A 23,134-nucleotide genomic window follows, 5' to 3' on the forward strand; every position below is an offset into this window, starting at 1 on the left:
GGTGGGAGGTGGATTATAACACAGGGACGGCGGAGGGGTGAGAGGTGAGAGTGTTAATATGGGACATAAACAGCACTTGAGTCTGCTCTGAGGAGATGGAGGGGGTGAGGTGGCATGAGGTTGTGCAGGGGGAGGGGGGCATCACTCCGCCGAATGATTAAACCATCTCTCTGGCTGGATTACGATTCCATATTCTAAATGGGAGACTTTTTAAGCTTCATAAACAAATGCACTCATTTATGGAGAGATTACTGGTAATCTCTCTATTTCCATCCTCCCTCACGGACCCCCTCCCCATGTCTGTGTTTTTCTTTTTTTTTTCCCGCCATTTGCCTGCTTCTGCCGGCCCCCGTGTAACTAATGGACTATTTAAACCTGGATTTGGCACTTATGCAATGCCCCATGCCCACCCCCCATCTCCGTAAGGCCCTTTATTTTAGCCATAAACATTTGGCTGAGACAAGATTAACTCATTCACTGCCAGACATTTTCAGACCCTCTTTTACTCTACCGTTTGAAAAAATATTTTTAAAAAAAAATTCCTAGGATTGAATGACTGGACTGCGAAAAGACAAGTAAATTTGTCAATGGCAGTGAATGAGTTAAAGACCCTGTTAAATCCTTTTCTTGATATTTTTTTTCTAAATGCATTAAATATGTTTGAAGGTAAGTGCTGATAACATGCGCCAAAAATGAGAACAATTAGGTACTGAAATGCTGAGCTATTGCCTTAAACTCCCTTTCTACATTTTTCGACATGGCTAAAACAGGCCCGATGATATGAATCGGCCTTCCCTGACTAAGTACTGAGCGCCCTTATTTCCTTGTGGCTATTCATCGCAATTGTGAGTTACTTAGAATTCAAACTTTAGCCCATTTCTACCTCTACAGTGTGCAGTTAGCCATCTAGCTATGCCTACAACGTAAACCCCCAAAAACGTATCTGTCGGGTGCAGTTAGCTAATAGCTATTATGATTAGCCGCTAGTGGGCTCGCGGTCCAGCCGACTGGGATTGGGTCCCTCCAATACACCACAGCGTTGTTACATGTGCCACGTGTAGATTCACACAACAGAGATACTTAAGGGAAAAGGAACATGACTGTTTATTACGTTTTCTGTCCCACAAGCTAGCAAGCTAAAGAGCTTGCTCGACCCTTTTGCTGTGTGCGGGTACACACATAACGGAGACACTTAATGGGGAAAGTTAACTGATACAGAGGCACACGTTCGTTTGGAATAGTCGTTTTGCTACCTAGGTGTGTCCCTTTCGCCTCAATTCTTTATTTGAACAGCTTGTGGGAAGAGGCCCAGTTTGAAATGTTGACAATTTATTGACTCATAAATCCCTTATGTATGTTGCAGAAGACTGTGATTGTGAGGAGAAACTGAAAGAAAGGCACTCACACAAGGTGGGGGGGACCAGAAAAAAAGTTTACTTACAGGTACTTTCCTCTTAATAAGTATCGTTACATTATATACACACGCACACTTTTCAATCAAGGTCATACTGAACGCTGACCCTAATAAATACTCTCAAACTGTGTCAAATGTCACTGAAAATTAATAACATTCTTTCTTAAATACAGCATGGAGATAATGGAGTGGCCGTAATATTAGGAACACGTCAGAAATTTGTTCATTGGTATCACTTGAATAGGTTTCTTTGGCAGAGAGAAATTCTTTGGTGGAACAAATGTCTCGATACAGAACTTTGCCACTTTTACACCTTTCACACTGATCTGGTGCCAGTGCGGATTTGGAGATGGAGTCAACATTAGCAATGGTTCCTTTTATTTATTTATTTTGATTAATTAATTATTTTTTTTGCCAGAAAAACACTCAAACTGGTGCCATCGAGCCTTTGCTGTGGGGCAAGGCTTTTATTACATCAGTGACAGGGGGTTGCCAATGTTGAAATGATTTTTTATTTAAAATTTTTTTTTTACAAAAAGCTAAGGATGTATATCCGTGCCAGCTGCGTTTGAATTTACCGCAAAATTTGTCCTCAAACTTCTAATATAATGTTTGTTTACATCAAAGTAAATCAGATTTACTTTAAACATTCAATGTAAAAAAAAATCAACAACTCAAATTAAATGTCTAAAATTGAAATTAAAATCAGATAGCATAAAAATACCAGTTAATATCTGTGAAATTAATATCTGTGAAGTTTTCACCACTAAATGTATAAATTACTGTATTCTTATCAAATTTCTAATACTGAGTTTGAATTTGAATTTCTGACACAATTTTTACCTCCAAATTTTTAAAAGCTTTTTTTAAACCATCCCCCCAAAAAACCCTCAAATATTCAGTGTCAAATATTCAAAGTCTGAAATTCACAGTTAACAAAAAAAAAATGGTGTTACAACTTCAAACTCAAATGGCACAAATATATTACAGAAGTGTATCTGAATTTGTTCAGTGTTGTAAATTTGATGGTTAAAATTTTTTTTCCAGTGAAATCTGAATTTAACCTGACACAAATATCCAACCAGCACTGGAACCAGCTCAGTGCAAAAGGCTTAATCGAGAGGCTCACATTCACAGTTCATCTTTGCCCGCCGTCACCCGTCCTCTTGCTCTGCCCTTGGCTGGCGCTTGGTTGCGAACGTTCCGAGGGGCGGGGGCTCCGCCGCCGCCGCCGCCCTCCTTGTCATCCGTTTTCGTTGCGGCCTGTCTGGCGGGGTCCCACCCGTTCTCCACCTCCTCTCGCTCCTACAAGGGGAGAGAGACAGCAGGTCGTAAAATCTCATGCCTCGCAGTTTTCGATTCATGCAAATTTGCATGCACTGGCCGCAACACTTGGTACATCTGTAAAATCAATATTGAACCTGAGCAACAGGCTTTGAAGTCCCTGTTCGGACTAAGGCGCTCACGTTCTAATATAGTGTAATATATTATATAATAGATAATGAATGGATGGAATATAATATAATATGATATAATATAATATAATATATATATGAGAATATAATATTCTTGCCAGATTGCCAGATTATTAAAATCCAATAATGCGCAAACAACAACTGTGTGCTAGCGAGAACTTTATTCATCATAGAAGGCAGTGTGTCGTGACTGTCGTAACACTTATTCTCTCTCGCTCGTTGAACGGCGAGTGATATTTTAATCAATTGTTTTAATTAGTTTCTAAAATGTCTTCACATGAAAACGGTTAGTAAAAAATTTGGCGACTGATGCCTTTATAAAAACAAAAAAAAAATATTGTTTGTCGCTGGTATGGAAATGCTCAGTAAATCGTCGAATAATTTTGCAATTGATATTTAGCGGCGTTTTGCATTATGAAAATACGGGGACAGTATCGATTACGTGAGGGCAACCACAACTCAAAAAAGGCTTAATGTCAGACCCTGCTGTTGAACCTCATTTATGTAGATTGTACAGGTGTAATGTCTAATGTATTGATCCCGTATACTGTTTATTCCCTTCGAGTGAGAACGTTAAAAAGTAAATATCATCACTTTATTAGCAAAGACAAGGTTACGATGGACATGACGTAACATTTTCCCAGGTGATGAGCTCAATAAGGTCAACTCGACAACAGTCCACCAGATTTGCATCACGCTCTCGGTGTCACGCCAACGTGTCGTTACTCACCATGTCCCTGTAGAGCTTCTCTTTGGTGAACCAGAGAGCCAGCGCGCAGCGGCGACCTTTTGTCACAGCCGTAACGCCGTGCGGATTGATGGGTCCCGACGAGAAGCCGACCAGACGGCCGCACGTCGGTGTGACTCGGGCCTGCGGGGCGAGGCAACAAATGTCGAGAATCTAGTCCGGTGAAAGAAATACTGTATACAGCGTACCCCCACTGTAGCGTGATTGTACTACTCAACAATATTCTCGAATATTCACTTGTGAATGTTATCAATACTTACGTGTTTGTTAAAACTTTTTGGTGGTAAAATTAGAATTTCCGAAATTTAATTTTATTTCAAAATCCGAATTTAGAGTTGCGGGTTTTCAGTACCAGCACCATTTTGTGCTTCAACGCAATATGCCAGGCAAGCTCGGAGTTGGCATTCCACCATATATGTTAGCGTTAAGCTAAATGACTTTTGTTAGACAAAATTATATGGTTTAAGTGAACATTTTGGTGTGTAAATGTTTAATTCTCTTTTGTAGGCGGCACCATCACAGTGTGCGTAAAGGTTGACATCTTGGCTAGTTTCCATTAGCATTTCGCATTATGTTATTACCTAGCTAATTCTTGTTAGACAAAATTATATGATTTGGCTAGTGTTTAATTATACATTTTTGTGTCTGTTAGTGTTTTATAGGAAAATTCAACTGGGATTATGAAATGAACAGAAGTGTGCGAACGAGTAATCTTCATCTCCTCCTTTTGTAATTTTGTAAATTACGTCTCCCATTATTTGACAGCAAAAGACTGAGTGAGAAGAAGTTTTACGGAATTCAGTACTTTTTAATGTTTAAAAGTTATGTAATGTAATGTTTATAAGTTAAGCAGCAAAATGCACTCGTTTTTAAGACATCTCCGGGGGCGGCCATTTTGTCTTCTGTCGACTGAAAATGACATCACGACTGCTCACGACGACCAGTCACGGCTGATCTGTTTTCTGAATTTGAGCCCAGAGATGGCTAAAAATTAGTACATTTTGCTGCTTAATTTATATTCCACAGACGCAAAATTAATCAGAATGCCGTGTTTCAACTAGTGGGCCTGCTGGGAACATAGTCTTGAAAAAAATATGTTTGGGTTGACTTTCGCTTTAAAGGGTTAAAACGTTTTTTTTTTAAATGGTCCCTCTAAATTAAGGATTTTCACCTAACGTGGTTGGGAATGTATCCGGCTCAAAGAATGGGGCTTCACCGTATACAGCGTATAATATAAAATACTCACCGTGACTGATTTGGCGTCCCTGTTGGTGAAGAACAACTCACCACCGTCAAAGTTGTCATTCAGGTAGAGGAGGGCGCTGCGCAGGGAAATTTTAAATTCGTTTCAATTTCATTTTCAGTGGCTTAACAAGTCGACCTGTGTTATTGTGTCCGTCAATCAAGTAGGGTTAGGACTAAATATCGATACTGCCATGCATGGTATTGTTTTCTCTAAAGATAGTGTATCGATACACCAGTTTTGAATATGCTTATAATCTCTAATGAAGTACATGCAATTCTGTCCTCCTTACTTCTAAAACATGGAGACAGAAAATGTAAAAATATTTACAGGCATATATTTATCCTTTGCGACAAATGACTAATATTTCTACACACACAGTGTTATTTCCTTTAAAAAAAAATCAGCAATTTAAAAATGACAAAATAATCGAATATCATTGATATCAGCGTTCATGCACTGAAAAATGTTTGTTTTTCCCCACCCAGCTCTCTGGTATTCATGTTGGTTACATCTCTAACTGTTATAAACATTGTCTTTCGAGGCAAAACCCGAAAAGTGTACCTGAGGTCTCTGTGAACGAAGGCAGGCGGTTCTTTCCAACATTGCCTGGTGTCCGGCTCAAGGAGACAGTTGTCCACGTGGACCGGGTGAGACAAGTCCATTCGCCCCTCTTGGTCCCCTGGACGGCACAAACAAATATTTATTTATTTATTTTTTTTTAAATTGTATTAGTAAATATGTGAATTGAAATTTTTACATAAAAAAAAAAAAAATGCACTGTACGTCCTCTTTTAAGACCTGATATGGATTAACACTCGTTGGTCCTTACCTGAAATGGCACTCCGACAGACGAGGTGCGTGAAGGCGACAAAGAGTCCCGAGGGGCTCCTGAAGTAGGAATGCAGCAGGATACGCGCTCTCTCCCCCAGCTCGTGCAGCAGCTTCGCGTCCGTTTGGTTGACCAGGCCGTCCTGAGCCAGCTGTCGTGTTCCAATACCGCAAAATGTCTTACTGCACTTTGCTGGGATTTGCTTTTGGTCTCACCTTCGCAGCTCTGAGCAAGGTGAGGCCGTCCAGCGTCTCGTGAGGCGTGTGCGGTGACCGTCGCCCCCGGTAACCGTCTCCTGCTGACGCAACTGCCTGTGGAGACCAGACAGGACGATTAATAAGGCGAGATGTTTTTTTTTTTTTTTTTTAGGCTTGATTTACATTGTAGGTCTCAGCGCCCGATGCAGATTTAAGGCCTGTATTTTTCAAATATACTTTTGACTTGTATTTTCCATAATACATTTCAAGTGGCACGTATCCCTTGCCATTGCAGGTATGTAGTTAAATGCACAAGCGTCAGCAATAATTGTGACGTGTTGAAATGTGACTGTTAAAAGTGACGAAGTAAGCTGCAGTAAAATTCGAATATACAATGGACCCCCTGCATATTCGCGGTTTGGCACTTTGGCACAGAATATTTTTCTAAAATATTTGATAAACATATCTATTTATTTTGAGGGAGTCAATCCTTGTTTTTGTAGAAAATGCTTATTGATTTATTCCCGCTTATGATTTTTTTTTTTCCCAATGCATTTCTAAAGAACATCAATTACATGCGGATTTTTGCTACATAGCCACTATATTATTAATATAGACCGGTAGTTGTTTTTTGCGGATGATAAAGAATATATACCTGTAAATAGTGTTACACAGTATATACCGTTTGTGCCCAAATATCTGTTATAGTTTAAATTGACAGCGGTTGTGTAAACGTCATCAAATGGTGTATTTTGATGACATCAAGCTCGCACTGGCAGACATCTAATACAGTTCTGATTTGTTTTCACATGAAGAAGTGGTGTGAATCCGATCTGAAGAGATCTGATTCCGTTGCGGTTTTTTTTCTCACTGTACCACTTAAGAGCAAAAAAAAAAAAAAAAAAAAATTGCCACAATTGAACCACAGTAGCCTTCGACTTGTAAATCGGACTTACTGCTGCCAGTTGCAACATCCTGTCGCACTCCTTCTCAGTCATGACTCCGTCCAGCACCACCCGGTTGGTCCCGTTTAAGAGCAGCTCGTCCATGCTGATGGTCACACCCACCTGAGGGATTGGACCACCTGCAGAAGCAGAAAAGGCGAACCCGGCGGACGTGAGTGGGAAAAAAATGGAATTCATTTCAGTTCAAATGTGCACGTTTAACCTGCAAAGAAGCCACTGTCGTCCACCTCCTCTTCCTGCTCTTCCTCTTTAGTCTGCTCAGTCATCTTCTGCTTCTCAGCTCTAAGAAACACAAGTTATATTGAATTTCATTTGAGTTTTTTTTTTTTTTTTTTTTTTTTTTTTTTGCTTGTGAGCAATGCTTACTTCCACATTTCCCTCAGGGATTCTGGGACAACATCCTCTGGTGTCCAAAGATCCTGCACAGGACGGACGTGATTTAAAAAAGAAAAAAAAAAACTTTCTCTGATGCAAATGAATGTTAATGATGAATACCTACTGGGTCAATGAAAGTATAATTTAGGTTCTCCATGCCGAAATAGAGAAGCTCCTTCTCCTGCAACGAGCGTTTGACATAGCGGACAATCTCCTGTATAGATGGACACACAAAAATGAGAAAATGACATTTAAAAAAAAAACAAAAACATGTTGACAAGCATGACAGAGTTGTAGACCGACACCTTTTTTGTTACCACAAAAATTCCACGCAAGCAGAAAAAGCAAACTTTCTACAGGAAAATGAGCATCGAATCCAAACCTTCGAACTGAGGCATACGTGCGGACCCCCATGCTGCCCTCCTACCTTATTACAAATCATTTTGATTATGTATTTTCTAACTTCTTCAGATGGTAATTTTTGTTTTTTAGTGTGTCGTGAACCCATATCATTTGAGTTTCACATTTTGAATTGAACTATGTACTTAAAATGAAATTATATTTCCCATGGCATTCAAATTTACTGAGATGCACCTGTATATTGGATCATATAACCCATAATACATTTTTCAATATTAAAATCAAATTGCTGTTAATGAGGTGTGACCTTACCTCTTCTGACGCATCATACGCACAGCAAATTTTGTTTAAATTACATAAACTTTAACAGATTAGGTTTTTTTTTTTTTATGACATCAGCGTATATAGTCAAGAAAGAAACCCCTCCCATCGAGTAAACAGCGCAAACCGTCGGCGGGAAGTTACACAAACAAAACAAAAGTGGCTAGCACGGCTGCCTCACAGTCAGTAGATCTGAATTTGAAACTCAGTTAAAATGGCTATTTTTTGGGGGGGGTTTTTTGCACTATGGTTTCTTCCCACATCCCAAAACATTTTTAGACTTCACCTTGCCCAAAGTCAGCTCTAATAGGCAGACAAACGTGTCGAAAAAATGATTGGATGGATTCATGTGGAGGTCTTACCTGAGCAGGCAGAGGCTCCTGTGACTCTTTGTCTCCGCCTAGTGTCTCTTGGTAGAGCTGCAGGTTGTCTATGGAGTCCTTGTCCGAGGGGTAAAAGAGGAGGAGAGAGCGAAGCGTCTGCACCGCGCCTCTCACGTCTCCAGCTGTGAGCAAGCATGAAGACACGATGCACAATAAAGACTACCGGTAATCCCGTCATCATATTTGATATGGACAAAAGCCTTGGAACATAATTCCTTATTCAGTCACGGTTAGGCAAATCCCATAGTTTTTTATTTTTAGCAGTCTGGATGTCCTGTGGAAGAAGACTCACTTTTTAATCATCATGTTGAGATGTTCGATATCGCTATTAAAAGTGGCTGCACCCTCCTCCCTCGTCAAAAAAGGTTTATAATTGCCACTAGGTGGCAGCAAAGCACTACTTTACTATTAGACAGAGCTATGTCTGATGAAAAGAAGTACTGTACCTCCCCTCACGTCCACAGTTCCTTGAATGTCCCAAGATGGCGCCAAAGCAATACTTTTTATATTATATAGTGCTTTGGCCCCAGTCAATAACAGAGGATAGGTTCCAAAACAGACTCGGCTGTTGAGGGTATTTTTGGCGAGTGCGCGAAAACGCCAATGTTAAGCTTCAGAAACACGAACCGTTAAACTGCGCGATGTGCATGTGTTCCAGCTGAGTGGGCAGGAAGTCGTCCTGAGAGGAGATCCTGCCGGCGCGCGTGGCCACCTGAGTCACGCACGTCTGCTGGCACGACAGCAGCGAGAGAGAAAGAGCTACATGACACAAAAACAATTAAGTGTTTTCGCCATGTCATCTTTCAAAACAGAGACACTTCCATGTACCCGCGGCCTTCTCGAAGACACCATCGACGCTGTCCACCCCCCGGTCTTCAGGCAGGCGCTGTGCGGCCACCACGCACTGCACCCTGCACTCCTCGATCAGACGCAGCGTTGCGTTAACGCACGCTCGCCATTCTTCCGCTGCCTGCGCCCACTCGGACGCCTCCTCCAGCCGGATTGCCGAATCGTACAAAAACTACAAGGGGCATCACAAAACCACACAATTATTTTTGATAAATGTTGATACAGACTAATCTAGATCTTCAACAAACTACTTGTTGGTAAACTACCATATTTTGGGGACAATTGGTTGTTGCGCCTTTTGGTGCTGTAAACACTAAATCCTTGTTTGGTTTCTGATTGGAATTGTAATAAATCATGGAATATTATCGCACACACTCCATTCCAGGAGGTGGCAGTAATGGACCAAAAGTATTTGCCAACCGCCAAAAGAAAGTAGAACAAGAAATGGAAGAAGAAACAATGGGAGGAGGTGGAGGAATTGGAAGAAGAAGAATTGGAAGAAGTAGTCATGGCAAATAGCTAGCTAGCATGCGGCATCTGCCATTAGGATTTTTTGTTTACAGTAGCAAAAGGTGCAATAACTGAGCAGGATTCTACGTTTGGCCACAATGCGATGTGGAATTCTAGTTAAAGTAAGTCATTTTAAACTAAAAAGAAAAATACGTTTCCATAGTTAGAAGCGGAAGATTTGAATCCAACTGGAACAAGTTCTCTGCCATCAACACAGTAAGGGAACAGAGATTTTGAGTACGAGTCTGAGCTCTACTGTTCTAGGTCTCTCTTTTTGCGACTTAGAGTCCAGTGTGACTTTTTCTTCATAATACATTTTTTTGACAGGTGTGACGTATATTCCGGAGTAATTTATAGTCTGAAAAATATGACGAAAATTTCAATGAATAGTTTGTTAACCAAAATGTTCAGAAACCAAGGAAATGTTTCCCCTTAGCCACATATAACATTTCACATAAATAACCACAGGCATCTTTTGACATTTTAGTTCACCTGTAAAGGTAATAGTGTAGTTGATGTTCATCCTGAAATTTCACCCAAAATCCGAATCTCCCCAAATTTTTGTGTTTAGTGTAACCTAAATTAAAATTCTAAAGATGTAAAAACACATTGTTGTTTTTCTTCCTCACCCAGTGCTTCTCGCTTTCCATCTCTCGATCGTAAAAGGCTTCGTCGGGGACTCCCTCCATCCTTCGGTACTTTTCGATGTTGTTCCTCATCTCCAGGTGGGTGGGGTTGGCCACGAAGTAGGTCTGGGCTGCCGCCGCCGCCTTCTGCAACTTTTCCAGCTGATACAGAGAGAGCAAAAGGACCGTGTGAAGACAGTATTACAATGAGCACGTCTACCTTATCAACTCATTAAAATGTCCTCCGTAACAAATTGATTTCCAAACAATGTTGAAATCTGATTGGTTAAAGAAACAGTCCAATTGCTAAATTACACTGGGCATCACTAGTCACTCCTAAGCTACTGAGCCGATTAGATTGACATGGCAGCATATAGAGGCTAACGTCCACATGTACAGGGAGCGGCGCAGCAAAGAGAAACACAATGAAATGAAGAAAAGGGGTAACGATCCAGCAACTGGCGACTATTTGCGATTGCTCACTAACCTTATAATATGTAACCTGGAGGAAGTTGTACACGTTACGTGTTCCGAACTCATACTCGATGTCCGTGGAAACGGGAAGCTGTCCCACATGGCTGACCGAGCGTCCCACACAGAACCTCAAGCACTCCGCCCTCTTCTGCACCCAGTCCAGGGCCCATAGGTCCCACAGGCTCCCCTCTTCGGTGTCTGACAATACAGGGAAGACGTGCTTCATGAAATAGAGGTTACGATTCGTTGGACTTTGTGCCGTTCCTTTTGATGCGCACGCCTTGGCCACCTGAGGGCAGTATAGTAAACACATGCGGACATATATGGAGACAGTCAAAGCACCTCAGTATGATGAAGTATTATCAGTCGTTCTTCGCAGAGGATGAAGAATATATGCCTGTGAGTATTGTTATATCATCTGTCTACATGTGTTACTTTGCACAAAAACTTGTACGTCGGGTTTCTCGTATCTCAATGCACCAGTCTATTATGACATAACTATTTTTGAAGTTGAGGAAAATTTGACCTAGAGGGTTAGATCTGGCCTCATTTGACACCTGAGATTCAAGTACTTTTATCTGTTTCTCTTGCTATGCCAGCAATGTGTCGTGACAGGAAGAAGGTGCTCTTCCGTGAGATGGACGATGAAGGTACATTATTGACTCCAGTTTTTGTGACATTGTTGGCATGCCGTGATATTTTTCTGATGTAAATGTTCAAGAGCGGTTGGCAAACGCTGACGTAAAGCTGTCATAGTAATGGTTGTGCCACACAAAGGTAGAAAGACTAGAACTCAGAAGTGTGTATAATGTACCTAGTTTTTGGAGTGCATCTTTTCCCGTTGCTTCACATTCCTCATAACAGTTTCTTCGGACCTTAAACAGAGACTCCTTGGTCACAAGGGACCTCTCGATCAGTTCCGCAGCCTTCGCCCACTGCCCGTTGAAATACGAACGTACCCCTTTGTAGTACAAAAAGTCATAGGGCTGCAGCAGCGACGAAACGCCGTCCGAATTGGCCGATCCCGCGCATAAAAAAAGGACTTGCGACGCCACGTATACAGCGAAGAGGTCGGGGGGGAGCGCCATGGTCTCGCAGAAGAGGAGAGACCACGTCGGTGAGAAAGTTGGGGAAGGAGGTGGAACTTGCAGTACCTCCAGTGGCCGTTTGGTAGCGCTGTATACAGGCGCAACAGCTATTACCGTAACTATCAGAAAACCAAGTCAACGCTTGTTTTAATCACTCTTAGTTAGGCAGTGTATTAACCACCAATGAGTATTGTGACTTACAAAAGATTTAGCAGTTTAAATTAAACGATTTAATATAAGTTTAAGTGAAATAAAGACCTTAAAATTCGCCTTTCCATTCCCGGTGGAGACATTTATTGTAATATTTACGGCAACAGTTTGTTTTCGCGTTATTACCGTAAGTATCACAAAATCAAATAAACTCTTGTTTTCAACTCTCTCATTTACACCGTATGCTTGTAACTGCTAACTTGTAGGGTATTTTCAAGTTGATAGCGACTTACGAATAACAAAATGTGCTTAGGAGTCTGATGAACCTTGCAAACAACCCATCTCATTTTAAGGTAGTGGCCGGTATTGCAATAGTTATGGTGATGGCTGTGTTTGTGCGCAACAGTGTTTACCGTAAGTATTCCAAATGCAATCAACGGATGTTTCAAACTCACTCAGTTATACAGTATAAGAGTAAGCACTAACATTCGGAGTATTATAATACAAAAATACACATACGTATGGAAAAACATGGGCGTTTAATCTTACAAACAACGCATATTCATTCAAGGAAAGATAGTTTATTGTAGTAGTTACGGTAGAATCTGCGAGGCAGCTGTGTTCACGGCCTTCCCACAACACAAGGTAGCAGCGTCTCATGGTTCATTCAAGCCAAACATACACTGCGTTTGACGGGCTTTAGCGACGCACACTCACTCAGAGCCGGTGGAATTACGGTGCCCGGTGGACTCACGCTTACTTACCGAACGTCGGCATCAGCTAACTTGTCATGGCGGACGTCAGTGAGGTTTTGATGTCGGTTTTGTCCACAATTCGGGTGCCGAAGCCCGGGGACCGCGTCCACAAAGATGAATGCGCCTTGTCATTTTCCTCCCCGGTGAGCAACAGCGCTCTCTTTCTCTTTCTATTTGTTTTCCAAGCAAGGGGGGCACTGCCAGCCCGTTCGACGCTGCCTGTTGTCGCTATCTTGTTTTATTATAACGGAACGTTAAAAGATGTCGTGCTCCATTTACCTTAAATGCCCCATCAACTAGCCAGAGAACGTTAAGCTAAGCTAATGGAGCGCCATGAGCGTAATGGGGAAACTTAGCTGCCTTAGCATGTTAGCTTGCAGCTCGATTCTTACCCGGAATTTCGTCAAACTATCTCAGGGGCTAAAACTTTGCCGCCTTTTTGTTGTAAATATTTTCCACTTGGAAACAATAACATGACATATTCGCAATTTTCTTGCTAGTTAGCGGTGTGACATGGCAAGTTTGCAACATCGCTGCCAACTTCTTCTCAACGTCTGTTGGTGATGGAGGAGGAGAGGACATGTAGCACCTAGTGTCTGTAAAATGTCTGGATTTGATTCCCCAGGAAAGCGAAGGAGGCTTGTACGTGTGCATGAACAGCTTCCTGGGATTTGGAAGTCAGTATGTGGAGAGGCATCACGCTCGGGCTGGTCAGAGGGCTTACTTGCACATCACAAGGACTCGCAAGGCCAAGGTAGACACACATTTCGTGTCCTTACATGCCTTTTTCTGTATGATTGACGCAATCGTCAGCAATTTGTTTTGTCTCTCAGAAGGAAGACGATAATAACTCTGGATCGGGACACCCGCCCAAGAAGAAGCCCACCAGATTGGCTATAGGTGAAACATGGAAGCATATTGATATAAAGAACAGTGGTACTTTTGAAGGTTGACACTCCAATTTAATTGACTTTAAATTCAAAATGTCTCGTCCATTCAACCATCCAGCCATTTCGTATAGTGTTTGGCCTGGAGCCTATCCCAGCTCCACCCTGGATGGTCAGCAGCCAGTCATTAGGCACAAACAACTACTCATTCACACCTATGGACAATTTAGGGTCTTCAATAACATAACATGCATGTTTTTGGAATGTGGGATGAATGCAACAACACAGATTAGAACTCACAACCTCTCCTTGTGAGGCAGACTTGCTAACCCTCTAAAATAATACGTGCCACCTCTTAAATTCATTTTCATAAATTCACCATCTATTTTCTGTGAAAGTCAACAATAGGGTCATGGGTGAGCTGGAGCTGTTCCAATGAATTGGCATTTCATCACTGGTTATAGCTGTACAATTGAGTATGTGACAGGTAAACTTAAAGCTGAAACTGAGGATGGTGCACAAAATGATAAACTGCAATCAGGAAACGTGAATGGCATTAAACACCTCATTTCTGTGTTGGTATCCACATGACTACTGCCAATCAAGTCCAACTACCAGACACTGAAATATTTGCTAATGCTGGACAAAAGTAATGGACATCAATGTGTAAGGCATTTTTATTCTTACTGTCGGGAAACATGTCACAAAAAGGCAACGGAAAAAGCAAAGCAAAGCACGCAGTTAGTTATTCCTTGTGAGGTGCACTGGCAGCTCGCGTGCGTTGTTGACATGATACTTTATGACAACGTTTTTACCACATTTAAGGCATATTGCCCCCGTAAATTTTGGTTGAATTTCAAACATTACCTTCAAGGTGCTATTGTAAATACAAATGTAAATATGCTTTGTGTACTGCATATCTGTAGCTCATCATTTGTCATTTTTTGTGGTCTGCCCCAGGGATCGAAGGCGGTTTTGATGTGGATCAGGAGCACTACGAGGAGGATTACAAGGTTGTCATCTTTCCGGAAAGACAGGAAGTCACATCGGAAGACCTTGGAGCCATGCCCGACGTTGTTAAAGAGCGGGTGAGTTATTCTGAGGTGCTATTCATGTGTTTTTATGTGTGTGTGTGTTGGGTTTTCTACATGGACACGCCCCGTCGTCAGTTGTAGTGAGTTCGATTTTTTTGCTTTTGGTACCTTGACATAAACGCTTTCCAAGTTACAAGCCATCGCTTCTGTGTTGCTTGCTTGATTTGGAAGATGTAATGCACTAGTAAACTGAGTTACAAGCTTGGTTACGGAATGAATTCAAATTGTTAAGGTACCGCTGTATATTAACCATCTATCTTCAGTTAACAAATCTGTCCTCCCCCCATGCTCCACAAAGGTATCCCTGTCAATGGCAGGCATCATAGCCGCAGACTCAGTGTCTCACGCCTTGCAAGTACAACAGTGGGACGGCGAGGTGAGACAGGAGTCGCGATTTGCCGCCGACCTCAAGCAGCTCGACAACGGCGTCAAGATCCCGCCCAGGTGAGCCTTGGAATTTTAATTAACTCCCAAAAAAAAAAAAAAAGCCAAATAAATACAACAAATCTCACAGGATGCATGATAATGTAAATTCCAAGTGGGCCGCATTCAAGAAGTTGCCATATGTAGCCCCAGGCTGTATTGATATCCAAATTGTTTGACATTTGAGCTATTTGCAGCATGGTGAGGGGGGAGCGCTCATGAGACTTTTAAGATGTCCTTAAAGTGGAAGTCAACCCAAACATATTTTTTTTCAAGAACATGTTGCCAGCAGGCCCACTGGTTGAAACACAGCATTCTGATTCATTTTGTGTTTGTGGAATATAAGTTAAGTAGAAAAATGCACTCGTTTTTAGCCATCTCTGGGGGCGGCCATTTTGTCTTCTGTCGACTGAAAATGACATCACTGCTCACTACGACCAATCACGGCTCAGATTCAGAAAACAGGTCAGCCGTGATTGGTCGTTGTGAGCAGTTGTGATGTCATTTTCAGTCAACAGAAGTGACAAAATGGCCGCCCCCAGCGACGGCTAAAAACGAGTGCATTTTGCTGCTTAACTTATATTCCCCAAACACAAAATGAATCAATGCCGTGTTTCAACCAGTGGGCCTGCTGGGAACATATTCTTGAAATAAAAATAAGTTTGGGCTGACTTCCGCTATAAGTATAGTCCACTGTCATCACGTACGCCCCTCCGTGTGATAGTGGCTGGCGGTGCGAAGTGTGCGGCCTCCAGGAAAATCTCTGGATGAACCTGACGGACGGCAAAGTGCTCTGCGGTCGCAGGTACTTCGACGGCTCGGGCGGCAACAACCACGCCCTGCTCTACTTCCAGGAGACGGGATACCCGCTGGCGGTCAAACTGGGAACCATCACCCCGGACGGTGCAGGTAAGATGACGCCGATCGAAAGAATTCAGTCGGAAAATGCGGCTTTATCAAATGAATTTCCATATCCAGATGTTTATTCTTACGACGAGGATGACATGGTGCTGGACTCCAAGTTACCCGAGCATCTTTCTCACTTTGGCATCGACATGATGACCATGGAGAAGGTAAGCGCACTGAGCTTGCAATATGATCAGCATCGTCGCTCAATTCGAGCTCTCTCCCGTGCGTTTCCCCTCTCAGACCGAGCGGACCATGACAGAGCTGGAGATCGCCGTGAACCAGCGCGTCGGGGAGTGGGAGGTGATCCAAGAGTCCGGGACCACCCTGCGTCCGCTGTTCGGTCCGGGCCTGACCGGCATGAAGAACCTGGGCAACAGCTGCTACCTCAACTCCGTCATGCAAGTGCTCTTCACCGTTCCAGACTTCCAGAGCAAGTCAGTATCCGTCCTGCTCCGCCTCCTCCGTCTGTTTTATTGGCTTCCCCGCATCGTGAAAGTGAATCTGAATAAATGATTTAGAGCTGCCGCCGCTGCAGCAAAGATTTTTATTGGAAATCCAATAAAAAGAAATCCCCACATTTTACTTGTTGTGTTTTCTGATTGAATGTGCAAAACGGCACATTCAAAACAGCCGAGTGCGCATAATCCACAGTGGCAATCACGAAACTTTACAAACTGATTGCGTTCCAGGTATGTGTCCAACATGGACAAGATAATGGACGAGGCCCCGAGTGACCCCACTCAAGACTTCAAAACCCAAGTGTGAGTGTCTCTTCATAGTGGCAGCGAGATGTCAAATTCAGCTTGTCATTTTCGCTGTCTGTTTGGCGAGGTCACATTTGGTCGTCTCTCGTAGAGCCAAACTGGGCTACGGCCTGTCGTCGGGAGACTATTCCAAACCAGCACCGGACCCTGGGGATGAAAATGGTGCAGCTGAGCACAAGGTTAAAATCAATCAATCAATCAATCAATCAATATTTAAAATGCAAGTTTTGGTCTTTGCCTGACAACGATTTGGTCAAGCAATTTCCGTGATTTACTTCCAGGATTACCAAATCGGCATAGCGCCAAGAATGTTCAAAGCACTTGTGGGGCGGGGCCACCCGGAGTTCTCCACCAATCGACAGCAGGACGCTCAGGAGTTTTTATTGCACTTCATAAACATGGTGGAGGTAAATTTGAACACCACCGCCACATCTCCATCTGAGTCATCTGTTACACCACCAAAAAAAAAAATGAAAACTTCATCTTGTGACTTTCTTTCAACTGCAGAGAAACTGCCGCTTGGGGCCCAACCCGTCTGAAGCCTTCAGGTTCCTGGTGGAGGAGAGGATTGTGTGTCAGCAGTCCCAAAAGGCCAAGTACACGCAGCGGGTGGATTACATCATCCAGCTGCCCGTGCCCATGGACCAGGCCATCAACACAGGTGAGCGGGCTGATGCGAATAGGATCTCTTCACCGGTTTGTTTGTTTTTAGCATCGTTCGTGTTTGTATGTGTGCATTTATGTGCAAACACGTTTCATGGTACTTTCTTGTAGTGGTTGTATTTTTATTGTCTCATAACATTTTGCTGGTCAAGGTGCGGTTATGTTGTCACAAATTAGATATTTCACCCCCCCGCCCCCTGAGAGGAAACATTTATATGTAATAGAAGTATTTTTTTTTTAAATATGTTGTGTGGTGATATTTCAGAGTAAAAATTATTTAATAACATCCGCCCAACAGATGAGCTGCAGGAGGCGGAGCGCCAGCGTGAGAACGGCGACTCGACGGTCCTGCCCGTGCGCGCGCAAATACCCTTCGCGGTCTGCATGGCGGCCCTCAGCGAACCTGAACTCCTCACGGACTTCTGGAGCTCCGCCGTGCAGACCAAGACCACTGCCACCAAGTATGCGCACATTGACATGATTAGGAGTCAAAATTCAGTTTGCCTTCATTGATCTGACCTGTTTGTTTCGTCAGAACAACCCGCTTTGCCTCATTCCCCGACCACCTGGTTATTCAGATTAAGAAATTCACGTTTGGCCTTGACTGGGTCCCCAAAAAACTGGGTGAGTAAAGCAGTGACTTATTTTGGAAGGATTCCTACTCCTGAATGGGTGGATATTAAATATGTCTCAAAAGTATGTTTTAACAAGTTTGAATGTGCTTAAAGTAGGGCAATCTGTCAAATTCAAACAGACGTTGCCTTGGCTAAAAAAGTTTTTTGGGGGGGGGATAAAAACCCTCTGCTTTATTTCACAGTATTAATTACATTTAATCGCAATATTGAAGGGGGGGAAAAAATTGCAGTTCGATTATTTTTCAGAATGGTCCGGCCAAGTTTAAAGCACCATTTTATTCAGAATTACATGCTCTCTCTATTTCCTGGATTTTCAGGAAGGTATCCTCCGCGATGATCTCGAGTTGACCGTATTGTAGTTTTCAGCATGACATTGCCTCGGAAGAAATTTGACGTTGATGTTCTCTGTGCAGACGTGAGCATCGACGTCCCCGACACGCTGGACCTGAGCGCGCTCCGCGCGTCGGGGCAGCAGCCGGGAGAGGAGCTCTTACCAGAGGTGGCCCCGCCCCCACTCATGACCCCCGATGTGGAGGTTAAAGGTATCCTGGGTTCCCACGGCAACGACGAGGACGACTCTCTCTACTCCCCGCTGCTGTGTCAGTCTGTCTGTCATTTCTGCTCCTTTCCTCCCTCTCATACACGCCCACTCGTTTGTTCCTCCTTTTCTTGCTTTTCTGCCTTTGACGTCCTCATGTTGCCTTAGTTCTTCACTTTTACACCAGGGCGGGTCCATTTTCGTCAGGGGTTCTGGTTTGGACCAGTTTTTATTTTGTATCATATTTCCTCAAATAGTGGCCATAATAGTTGAAATGTTGTTCATTCCATGTCCTATAGAGATTATCTTCATTTACATATTTTTATTATATTGTGGCGCCCAGAGCTGGGCATTTTGCATAAAATTTAGCGTCCGTTATTTGTCATCCGTCTGCAGCATGGGTACCATTCCACCGGCCGTCATTTGCCTTTTTTCCGGGGGGGGGGGGGGGGGAGTATTGCCTCTAATTTTAAACGGCCCTGCGTCGGGGAGTCCCACTAAACTTTTGCCCGTGTAATATAATGGTAACATTGTTTAATACTATCCCCCAAAATGCCCCTTCTGAAGTTGAATAAGTAATCATCCCCAGTCACCATATGAGGAAATGTGTTGTGACACTTTGATTTGATTCATGGTTTGACTAGTTGCGCTCTCTGAACAATGAAGTCGTTAAAGTAATTCAGCCTTTTAACAATCCTCAGCTCCGGTCCTCGACGACTCCACCGTGTTGCAGCTGTGCGACATGGGATTCCCCCTGGAGGCGTGCAGGAAAGCCGTGTACTACACGGGGAACACCGGCATCGACTCCGCCATGAACTGGGTGATGGGCCACATGGACGATCCGGGTATGCTGAGCGGCGGGGGATTGACAAGCCGGCGGAGCTCAGTCCCGTTTGTGCGCTTCTCTCATCAAGCCACGCTCTCCTGTCCTTTTGTGATTGGCCGCAGACTTCTCCGCCCCCTTAGTCCTGCCGGGCTGCAGCGGCGGCACCACGCCGACGATGGAGAGCGTCTCCGAGGAGCACCTGGCAACCATCGTCTCCATGGGCTTCAGCCGAGAACAAGCAACCAAAGCACTTCGAGCAACGGTTGGAAACACAGCAGTACATTTGCACACAATATGAAACTTAATTCAATACCGCCGGGCTTCATGAAGCAAGCAATAAAATGCACAGTGTTGGTTTTACAGTTTGCTTATGGTAATGCCCTCACATTAAACACCTGTTTATTGAAAGCTAAGAAAACCGTAAAAGACAGTGAGTAAAGTCTGCTGTCTGCCGCAGCTCTCACCCAGACCCTCACGCACCGACCCGCTAATGTCAAATGCCACCCCCACTAGGTCCCACCTCTTAACTCGTTCACTGCCAGACATTTTCAGACCCTCTAGTACCCTAGCGTTTGAAAAAATCTGAACAAAAATATAAATTCTTGGGATTAAATGGCCGGACTGTGAAAAGACAAGTAAATTCGTCAATGGCAGTGAATGCGTTGAAGGCAAACACGTGCATTTTTTTTCAAAAATGTTTTCGAGTTTTATTCTTTTAATATTAGTCTGTGCGCAAATATATTCGCAATGCCTTTAAGTGTGTTTTAATACGTTCAAATATCTTCAAAGCGTGTCAGAGGATTAAAACTATATTTAAAAAATATATATATATATAGTCGCTCCTAATCATGGATTTTCACCTTTTGCGAGTGGGCGTGGAACATATCACCCAAGACAAACGGATTTACCGTATTGTAAACGTGTCTCCGTATGATTCTGTTCAGTTGTCCATGACTGTCAAAATACCGCAAAAAATGTGAAATAGTAAAAATGATTATTAACAAATGAATAAGGTAAATAATGCGTCCCCCACTCAGGTCAATCAAACCAGAGCTGTATTACCTTTTTAAAGGTTGGTTTGATTTGTATTGGGTGCTCGTGTACTTAATGCGTGGCTGTGTTTTTTTGGCGTGTGACTGAGATAAACTGGATGTAATAAATCATAAAATATGACTTTTATTTTTTTTTTTCAATTTTCCTACATTCTAATCTATTGAGATTGACCTGTATTTAATCTTTAGAAATTCCCATCTTCATTTTGGCAAATAAATCAAAAGTTTTTGTACAGTGGTTGGTTAAACTGTTGCCACTAGCATCTTCAAAACTAAACCTGAATTCAAATTAATGTTTTTTTTTTTCCCAGTAACTTGTGTCCACACTTTATTGATAAACACGTATTTGTAGTCAGTTAATCAGAAACATATGAAAGTAATAATTTATCGAATATCACTTGTCTGCCAGAGCAATACTCTGGAGCGGGCCGTGGACTGGATCTTCTCGCACCTGGACGACCTTGAGTCGATGGAGGTTTCTGAAGGAGGTCGCTCGGCCGCCGAGAGCGAAGCCGCTCGGGAGCCTCCGCCCGGGCCTTGCGTCAGAGACGGACCAGGCAGTGAGTGGGGGGTTGGGATGAGCTAGCACTAGCCTAGGGACACAAGAGTACGTGTTCGCAACTGATCATGTTCTCTTGTGGTCTGTCCAGAATATGAACTGTTTGCCTTCATCAGCCACATGGGCACGAGCACAATGTGCGGCCACTACGTCTGTCACATCAAGAAGGATCAGCAGTAAGTGTTCTCGAAATGTCACACTCACTTGTCGGGACCTTTTTTTCTTCATGGTGCACATTCTAACACCCAGCAGCCACAGGAAAATGAAAACCACGACCTTCTTGAGCTGCATGGGAGGAAGCAAATGTTAGAAACAGCTTTCAGTGTTATGTACGGTGAACCATCGTGTTGATCGCATTTTGCGTATTCACAGATTTTTCTTTTTTTTTTTCTGCAGCCTCTCCATTGGGTCTGTGTTTTTTGTGCACAGGCCAGTAACTGTTTTTTCTGCTAGTGCACCCTTGTTGTTCTGCTAGTGTGCTGAATTGTCTTGCTATAGAGGACAAGGAGCGTACTAGTACATGGACCTTAGGATGGATCGCTAGGATAAAGGATAAATGCTCAAACGGCTTTCCATACCGTTTCCTAAATTCGGTTTAAACGGCGTGTTTTTTTTTAGGACCTGCAGAGGGCGCTGTGTCTCCATATATGAACGCCAAAGGATGTAAATAAGGTCACTGAAAAGACCCCAAAAATCTTGGTTGAATTATACCATAAAGGTCATTTTCTTTTAAATGTATTAGATTTTTATTGGATTTGTTTATTATTTTTATTTCATTGAAATAAACTCCCAAGATGTGCTTGGTCATCTTGAATCACCAGAAATTGAAAAAAAAAAATGTTAGGTAAAAAAAAAAAATGAATTAGGTAGTTTTAAAACCGCTTTAAAAATTTCATTGACAGAACCTCTTATTTTCCATATTTGTGTGTTTTACAGGAGGGTTAATCTATAAAAGACCACAAATTGAACTTAACTTGAGTTTATTTTTGTTTGATTAATTTTATATGTAAGAAAAGAATGTACCATTTTACCAATGTTTATTTCATAAAAAAACAAAAAAAACATTTTACCATTGTTTCATATGAGGGTCATCTTTAAAAGTCCACAGATTTCTTTTATTATAATTTCAATTTATTTGATAAATATTTGTGTGTATTTTGTCTATTTTATCCAGAGAGCCTCCCATTTTTTTAGCACATTTCATAATTATTAGTATTGTAATGTTATACTAATTATTTTATTAACAGACAACAAAACCACCCATTTACCCTAATTTTTGTTTCTTACAAAACGGACTTTATATCAATATTATTTCATCAACATTCGCGTGTGTGTGTGTCTGTGTGACAGGTGGGTCATCTTCAATGACCAGAAGGTGTGCGCCTCCGAGAAGCCCCCCAAGGACCTGGGGTACCTCTACTTCTACCGGCGGGTGGCCGAATGAGGCGAAGGGGGCTGTTGCAACACTTTTTTGGGGGTGAAAGTGACGTGTGTGTGTGTGTGTGTGTGGATGTGCACACACACACACACACACACACACACATACACAGCTTTTAATGGCGCACATACTTCCCTGAAATGTCTGATCCTGGCACACTTCATAACTGTAAATACACTCTGATTGCTCACTACTTGGCTGTTTTTTTTTTTCTTTTTTAATTTTTGTTTTTTTTTTTTCAATCCAAGTTTTCTAAGTAAATCCTCCATAAAGCGAACCCTCACTAAACATCCAAGGCCTCCGTCAGCCTCTAAAATTGTATCCATTATTGGTTTACATGTCTTCCCCCTTGAAAAGTACCGTACATGTCCTTCCAGACCTGACCTCTCTCTCCTTCCTCGTATTTGACATCACTTTAGCCAAGTCTGCCTCCACCTCATTCATTCATTCATTCAGAGCGAGAGAGAGAGAGAAAACAAGCGATGGTTAGAACGTCGGCTCCACTGTGTGCTACGAAAGAAAATAAAATCACCAAATCAACTTTCAGCCTCTTTTTGTTGTTTTTTTTCCCCCAATTTTGC

The 23,134-nt window shown here is 42.6% G+C and overlaps 2 protein-coding genes across 5 annotated transcripts; one reads left to right on the forward strand and one right to left on the reverse strand.

Moving 5' to 3' along the window:
• Positions 1-1,411: 1,411 nt before the first annotated feature.
• Positions 1,412-11,915, reverse strand: p3h3 (prolyl 3-hydroxylase 3). Its single transcript, XM_086039096.1, has 16 exons — positions 11,587-11,915; positions 10,786-10,970; positions 10,302-10,460; positions 9,142-9,334; positions 8,941-9,072; positions 8,293-8,435; positions 7,374-7,463; positions 7,241-7,293; positions 7,077-7,156; positions 6,866-6,993; positions 5,928-6,023; positions 5,713-5,863; positions 5,445-5,562; positions 4,884-4,959; positions 3,620-3,760; positions 1,412-2,719 (listed from the first exon to the last, which is right to left on the reverse strand). Exons 1-16 carry the CDS (start codon positions 11,858-11,860, stop codon positions 2,546-2,548), a joined length of 2,193 nt encoding a protein of 730 aa, XP_085895222.1. The 5' UTR covers positions 11,861-11,915; the 3' UTR covers positions 1,412-2,545.
• usp5 (ubiquitin specific peptidase 5 (isopeptidase T)) lies at positions 10,309-23,093 on the forward strand. Of its 4 annotated transcripts, none has more exons than XM_086039092.1 (21): positions 10,309-10,397; positions 11,372-11,422; positions 13,391-13,519; positions 13,599-13,665; positions 14,613-14,740; positions 15,045-15,190; positions 15,894-16,078; positions 16,148-16,242; positions 16,319-16,512; positions 16,768-16,839; positions 16,934-17,021; positions 17,124-17,249; positions 17,350-17,503; positions 17,804-17,966; positions 18,041-18,129; positions 18,554-18,739; positions 19,380-19,523; positions 19,627-19,766; positions 20,966-21,116; positions 21,207-21,291; positions 22,466-23,093. In XM_086039092.1, exons 2-21 carry the CDS (start codon positions 11,417-11,419, stop codon positions 22,557-22,559), a joined length of 2,442 nt encoding a protein of 813 aa, XP_085895218.1. In that variant the 5' UTR covers positions 10,309-10,397; positions 11,372-11,416; the 3' UTR covers positions 22,560-23,093. The 4 variants fall into 4 exon arrangements, with proteins under 4 accessions (XP_085895218.1, XP_085895220.1, XP_085895219.1 ...); XM_086039094.1 differs by lacking the exon at positions 10,309-10,397 and adding an exon at positions 11,107-11,171; XM_086039093.1 differs by lacking the exons at positions 10,309-10,397; positions 11,372-11,422 and adding an exon at positions 12,633-12,908.
• The last annotated feature ends 41 nt before the right edge of the window (positions 23,094-23,134 follow it).

The sequence above is a fragment of the Filicampus tigris genome, chromosome 8 (genome assembly GCF_054856515.1).
Source record: "Filicampus tigris isolate MCC_2025a chromosome 8, RoL_Ftig_1.0, whole genome shotgun sequence".
NCBI lineage: Eukaryota > Metazoa > Chordata > Actinopteri > Syngnathiformes > Syngnathidae > Filicampus > Filicampus tigris.

Bases quoted from the DNA above. Each gene is read 5' to 3' on its own strand.
- p3h3 (XM_086039096.1), bottom strand. From the start codon at position 11,860: ATGGCGCTCCCCCCCGACCTCTTCGCTGTATACGTGGCGTCGCAAGTC. The intron at 9,335-10,301 runs GTGAGGAAGAAA...TGCCCCTTGTAG, and splicing joins TGGAAAGCGAGAAGCACTGG to TTTTTGTACGATTCGGCAAT. The intron at 2,720-3,619 runs GTGAGTAACGAC...CTCCCCTTGTAG, and splicing joins AGAAGCTCTACAGGGACATG to GAGCGAGAGGAGGTGGAGAA.
- usp5 (XM_086039093.1), top strand. From the start codon at position 12,801: ATGGCGGACGTCAGTGAGGTTTTGATGTCGGTTTTGTCCACAATTCGG. The intron at 18,740-19,379 runs GTCAGTCTGTCT...AACAATCCTCAG, and splicing joins TCTCTACTCCCCGCTGCTGT to CTCCGGTCCTCGACGACTCC. The intron at 19,767-20,965 runs GTTGGAAACACA...CTTGTCTGCCAG, and splicing joins CCAAAGCACTTCGAGCAACG to AGCAATACTCTGGAGCGGGC.